Source organism: Salvelinus namaycush, chromosome 14 (assembly GCF_016432855.1).
Source record: "Salvelinus namaycush isolate Seneca chromosome 14, SaNama_1.0, whole genome shotgun sequence".
Lineage (NCBI taxonomy): Eukaryota > Metazoa > Chordata > Actinopteri > Salmoniformes > Salmonidae > Salvelinus > Salvelinus namaycush.
Genome location: NC_052320.1, coordinates 8,461,386 through 8,468,114, shown reverse-complemented (window position 1 = coordinate 8,468,114; position 6,729 = coordinate 8,461,386). Strand labels below are relative to the sequence as shown.

The 6,729-nt window shown below is 38.7% G+C and overlaps 1 protein-coding gene across 1 annotated transcript; it reads left to right on the top strand.

The window, feature by feature from the left end:
- Positions 1–768: 768 nt before the first annotated feature.
- Positions 769–4,182, top strand: LOC120058811 (N-alpha-acetyltransferase 10-like). The gene is made up of 8 exons (XM_039007544.1): positions 769–953; positions 1,340–1,438; positions 1,641–1,699; positions 1,784–1,829; positions 2,025–2,140; positions 2,440–2,484; positions 2,807–2,891; positions 3,042–4,182. The coding sequence occupies exons 1-8, from the start codon at positions 933–935 to the stop codon at positions 3,225–3,227; spliced, it is 657 nt and encodes a 218-aa protein (XP_038863472.1). The 5' UTR covers positions 769–932; the 3' UTR covers positions 3,228–4,182.
- The last annotated feature ends 2,547 nt before the right edge of the window (positions 4,183–6,729 follow it).

The window sequence follows — 6,729 nt, the reverse complement described above, 5'->3', positions numbered from 1 at the left end:
ATCTCACTATCACAGAAGAATGTAGGCAACCGAAGAACAATTTATTCTAGAAATGATTCCAATAATTCAATATTGCCGCATATTAAAATGATAAACTCTTCAGATACAAGCTCCACTCTGAAAACAATATCTCAAAGTGTTGTTCAAATACCATAAAGGTCTGATAAGATTAATGAGAAACTTTTTTTGTATCTGTTAAGTCCTTGTCTTTAGGTTAACGCGCATGTCAGTGACAGGTAGGCTTCATCTCTAAAAATATTTTGGTTTCCTTATATCCCTCTCGCACCTGTCTTTAACATTTGCATGCTGCTCTCTGATTGGCTGCTACTACCCGCGTTGCAGGTAATTAGCATAAAATCATGTCATGCCAAAGTATTGGATTCCTTTGACTCTTTGAACTGCTCTGTATGAAATATCCTACATTTCAAAAGCCTGTTTCATTTTTTTGCCAACTCTAGTCTTTATAGACTAAACTGTCTGAATTTGACTTGAACTGAGAAGTTGCCTAATCATGTTGACTTAAATTACCATTAAAAAAATATCGACGTAATACTGTGTGGGCTATAGGTGCACTTGATTTATGGTAGCTCATCCCGCGTGTGCCAGGTAACACAGTTTTCACTGCTGTCCCGGCGCACCGGGCAAACTAATCATGTGTCCCTTCTCTGATATGTCCGTCAAAATGCTTTCCTGTCCACATTGGGTGTTGGAGGTTCTATTTCATTATTTCTGCAGTAGTCAGTCCAATCCCACGCAACTAGAGCCGGGACTCACCTCTGAACCTCTTCCGGTTTATCGCATGCTTCCCCTTCAATTTAGCTAGCTAACATATCTGAAACATAATATATAGACCAACGTTAGGAGTTCATAAAACACGTTGGTTCCATAATTTATACATTTCATCATCTGAAATTGTGACGGTCGAACAAAACATGAATATTCGCAACGCGAGGGTAAGTGAGCCGCCGAGTCGACCATGCAACACTGTTAGCTTGCTAACAAACGTTAGCTAGCTACCTAACCACCCATCCCTAATAATAACAATGCAAGGCTTTGTGATAGCTCCACGTTTGCTTGTCAAGTCAAACTGCTGCTAGCTTATTTAACTTCTACGTAAATTGATTGCTACTATGGTAGCTAGCTGGATACACAGTGAACAATAGTAGCTAGTTCAACGTCAAGTGTAGTTACGTTAGCTAGCTAATAAAGTTAGTGACATTTGGATTGAATCAGTGTCTAGACATGACATCTCTTCTGGTTGTACCTTTTCTCACGTGTAGTAGTGCCATTGTTTCAATCAGTGTCCAAACCATTGACATGTCTTGTTCTGTTTTCTCAGCCGGAGGACCTTATGAACATGCAGCACTGCAACCTGCTGTGTCTCCCAGAGAACTACCAGATGAAATACTACTTCTACCATGGACTGTCCTGGCCACAGGTTAATATGGCTTCCTCTTCATCATCAGACATCTCCATCGCCACTTCATTCATATCACTTGAGTCAAGTCATTGTTCTTGCATTCAATCAGTCAAAAATGTAATCTAACTCATCAAGAGTAATGAGAAACATTTGATTTAGGTCTAGCTAGTTGTTACTAGATGTCTGTGCATCTAACATCACCTCTTTGTTCGTCTTTCAGCTCTCCTACATCGCTGAGGATGAGAATGGCAAAATAGTGGGATATGTTTTGGCCAAGATGTGAGTATACCTGAACTACAAAGCTTATCTCATGCCATTGTTTGTCAGTGTCTATCAAGCTCTCACTCTTTGTGTGGCATGCAGGGAGGAGGATCCAGATGATGTCCCCCATGGTCACATCACATCCCTGGTGAGTCTTAGTTCTGTACTGTTCATTGTAGTGCTTTATAGCTTCAACATGCGATAGGCAGTAGGCTATGGAGGAGCTTGGAGAAGGAGGAGGGGACCTCTCATCTGCGGCACTTGTCAGGTTGTTTAGTTGTGGTTGTTGAGTGACAGGAAGGATTGTTAACAAATGTTTGGATTGTGTCTGTCTGTCTCTCAGGCTGTCAAGCGCTCTCACAGACGTCTGGGTCTGGCTCAGAAGCTGATGGACCAAGCCAGCCGAGCTATGATTGAAAACTTCAACGCCAAATATGTCTCACTTCATGTCCGGAAAAGGTAGTGCAGTGTGCTGGATGTCTGTGTTGGACTTCAATAAGATGGTTCCATTTCTAGTCATTTTGTATATTGCTCTTCGATAAGAATTTCCAGATTAGTTGTTGTAATGGAATGCTAAATACCTATCTCACTCCTGTTGTCTAGAGAAGTATAGACGAAAGAATTTGAATACAGTGAGACATTGTTTTTCAGACCATTCTTAATGTGACTTGTATGGGTTTATCCTGTTGATCTGTATCTGTAGTTTTTTGGTTCACAAAGCACTTGAATTGCATCCATTTCATGTTCTCCTACTGCAGTAACCGAGCGGCCTTGCACCTGTACTCCAACACACTGAAATTCCAGTAAGTAACATGGAGCTCCTCCTAACTTGTTTAAACGAACCCTCCTAAAGCAAGTGCTTATGTAAAGGTAGACATTGCTTGTCAGCCTCCTAGTCAAAGTGAGGTTGTCTCGGGAACTGTGGAGTCATATTCCCTACTGATACATCCAAATGATGGTCTCTGCTGCTGAATTCAAATGTATCCAGAGGTTATTTATTTTATTTATTTTTCCCTTATTTAACCAGGGGTTGTTTGCATTGCTACAATCACAATCAATGACCATGTATAATGTGTTGATCCTATTCCCCACTCACATTCTAATCATTTTCATTAATCTCCATAGGATTAGTGAAATAGAGCCCAAGTACTATGCAGATGGGGAGGATGCCTATGCCATGAAGAGAGACCTAGCTCACATGGCTGATGAGGTGAGTTTTAACTCCTATCCTTCTTTCCAGCAGCATGGCTTAATAGTGTTTTGTATACAGTGGCTCCTCTCTGCCGTGAGGGTAAGGTCAACCTTTCACCAAACCATTAAGAGAGACACCTCCACACACTGCAGTCTTTTCTGTCTATAGGTCCCACAGTTGAGGAAGCCAGGAGTGAAGGCACTGGGTCAGGAGACCCTTACTGCTACGACCACACCCGGTGACCAGGAGAAAGAGGGAGAAAGGGACAGTGGCGGAGAGAGCAAAGAACTCAGTGAAGTTAGCGAAGCAACAGAGAGCACAGACGTCAAAGATTCATCCTCCGATTCACAATGACTCTGACATCTTTAGTAGGCATTTTTAAATTTCACCATGAAAGTTACTTACTATACTTTTTATCTCTTTCCAAATAGGAATACACAGATTTGGCTTCAGTCTTTACCCAGTGTTCGTCTTCAACTATTCACCTCAGTTACTTTGTATATTTTACCTTTACAACATACACTGTACAGTAATATATATTTTACCTTTACACCATACAGTAACATTTTACCTTTACAGCGTATACCGTACAGTAACATTTTACCTTTACACCGTACAGTAACATATTTTACCTTTACACCGTACAGTAACATATTTTACCTTTACACCGTACAGTAACATATTTTACCTTTACACCGTACAGTAACATATTTTACCTTTACACCGTACAGTAACATATTTTACCTTTACACCGTACAGTAACATATTTTACCTTTACACCGTACAGTAACATATTTTACCTTCAGTGTACACAGTAGAGTAATATATTATACCTTTACAGCGTACACCATACATAGTATATTTTACTATTACTGCGTTCACCATACAGTAATATATGTGACCTTTACAGTGTACACCCTACAGTAATGTATATTTTACTTTACACCCTACAGTAATATATTTGACCTTTAGAGCGTACACTGTACAGTAATATATTTGACCTTTAGAGCGTACACCGTACAGTAATAGTTTTTTCCCCCATAACTTTCTCTGTTGTCATTAGTGACAAACAAAGCAAATTGAGAATTGGTTGAAAGGAATGTTTTTGGAACTGGAATGAAAGTGGATTTTGAGCTAAAATTCACGACTGGTTCCATAAGTTTTTTTAAAATTATATTTGATGTTGTCACTAGTACTTCATCGTCGGCCACCCATGATATCTACACATTTTGAAAACATAACCAGTGTTTTTGGATGTGTCTAAATCAGGTCTGTTAAGTATTCTTCAAAATAAAAGTTTCAAGTAATACATTTTGTAGTGTATTTCTTGGTGTACTAGATGGCCAGTAAAATGTAACAAAATATTTTGAGAAATTCTTAGTGACCAATAGGTAATAGCGTTTTTGCAACCAGCACTCATAAACGAGTCTTACATTTTGATTGCTGCTGGTAGAAATGTAATGAATAGAGCTGACAAAGTCCATATTTTACTTGACTGAGAAGCATGTGTTGCACAGAACAAACTAAGCATGCAGGTCTGTTCCTTTCTTCATTAGAACTGACCAGACAGACAGAGATACAATAGGAACAAACCCAGAGCATCTATCACCTTCACACACGTGTATTTAGCCTGCCTTATGGCGCTATCTTTCTCACACACATTTTAACCTCTCTAGGCTAGATGGGACGCTACCGTCCCACCTGACCAACATCTGGTGAAATGGCAGAGCGCCAAATTCAAATTAAATTACTATAAATATTAAACTTTCATGAAATCACACATGCAATACACCAAATTAAATCTACACTTGTTGTTTATCCAGCCAACGTGTCAGATTTCAAAAAGGCTTTACGGCGAAAGCAAACCTGCTATTATCTGAGGATAGCACCCCATCAAACAAACACAATCATATTTCAACCCACCAGGCGCGACACGAAACTCAGAAATAAAGATATAATTCATGCCTTACCTTTGACGAGCTTCTTCTGTTGGCACTCCAATATGTCCCATAGACATCACAAATGGTCCTTTTGTTCGATTAATTCCGTCGTTATATATCCAAAATGTCCATTTATTTGGCGCGTTTGATCCAGAAAAACACCGGTTCCAAGTTACCTGTAATCTTTGTCCAAACATTTCAAACAACTTTCCTAACACAACTTTAGGTATTTTTTAACGTAAATAATCGATAAAATTTAAGACGGGATAAACTGTGTTCAATACCGGAGGAAAGCAAAGTGAAGCGTGCTTTCAGGTCACGCGCCTCTAACAAACAGCACACTTCACTCGACCCTCGTTCTGAACAGGGCTCTTAATTTCTCAAAGGAAAAACATCAACCAATTTCTAAAGACTGTTGACATCTAGTGGAAGCGATAGGAACTGCAGGCAAGTGCCTTAGAATTCTAGATTCCCATTGAAAACTCATTGAAAAGAGTGCCCTCAACAACAAAAATCCTGAATGGTTTGTCCTTGGGGTTTCACCTGCCAAATAAGTTCTATTATACGCACAGACATCATTCTCAAGTTTCTAAAACTGATTGAGTGTTTTCTATCCAAATCTACTAATAATATGCATATCCTAGCTTCTGGGCCTGAGTAGCAGGCAGTTTACTTTGGGCATGCTTTTCATCCGGATGTGAAAATACTGCCCCCTATCCCAAATACGTTTTAAGAGGTGTTGAAGTACATATAATGCTGTCTTTAGCAGGACATCCAGATTTAAAACTGAACATTTTATTTTCTCTTAAATGATCGAAGTATAAGAATGAGACCTCCCCTCTCAAATAAAATGCATTTACTGATTGTTAGAGCTTATGGTGTCAGAATTAAACACAAAAGGAAGCACTTTTCCAGAATCTTGAAGAAACAAACTATGACATTTATCTAAACCATCAGTTTAACGCTAAGGACCTTACAGAATAAAAGACAAGCCTTTATCAAGTAACTTTATGAAATTAGTTTGCATTTTATTTACAGTGTCAATAGGGCTCACATGCATGCTTTCAACACCAGTTGAGTAAATCAGTCAGTCACTGTCTTTTATGATATAGATCAGTTAAGCCACTTAACTTTAGGTTTAGAGTCAGTTTTTTAAGGTCCTTCAGATGGAGAGGAAGGAAACACAGGGGAAGTGAGACAAGCGTTTTTGAGAGTTTGCTGGTATTGCAAAGAGGAATGGAAATATATTTTTAGAAAGTGGAAATCTGTTAGCCAGAAGCAGTGCTGTTTTCACAACTTCTCCGGCTTTACAACTTGCAAGGGCATGATACCACTCACTTCACTCACAGTATTCTACACCAATGTTTCTGGTAAACAACATTAGCTACAAGAGCAAACAAACTACTGCTCTCTAGTCATGCATAGTAACAGGATTATGTTATATTATCTATTTTGTCATGACTTGTTCTGATTTTTGTCATTATTTTTTATTTTTTGGGGGGTGGATCAGCTTAATATTGTGGAAAGATTGTTGCTTCCATCAATGTAATTGTCTGCATCATTACCAATCCCCCGTATTTCTGGGGGTAAATATATATATCCATATACATACACGTACATACCCATATGCATACATAAACATTCATACATATACACATATATACATACAGTTGAAGTCGGAAGTTTACAAACACTTAGGTTGGAGTCATTAATTAAAACTCGTTTTTCAACCACTCCACAAATTTCTTGTTAACAAACTATAGTTTTGGCAAGTCGGTTAGGTCATCTACTTTGTGCATGACACAAGTAATTGTTCGAACAATTGTTTACAGACAGATTATTTCACTTATCATTCACTGTATCACAATTCCAGTGGGTCAGAAGTTTACATACACTAAATCGGCTGTGCCTTTTAA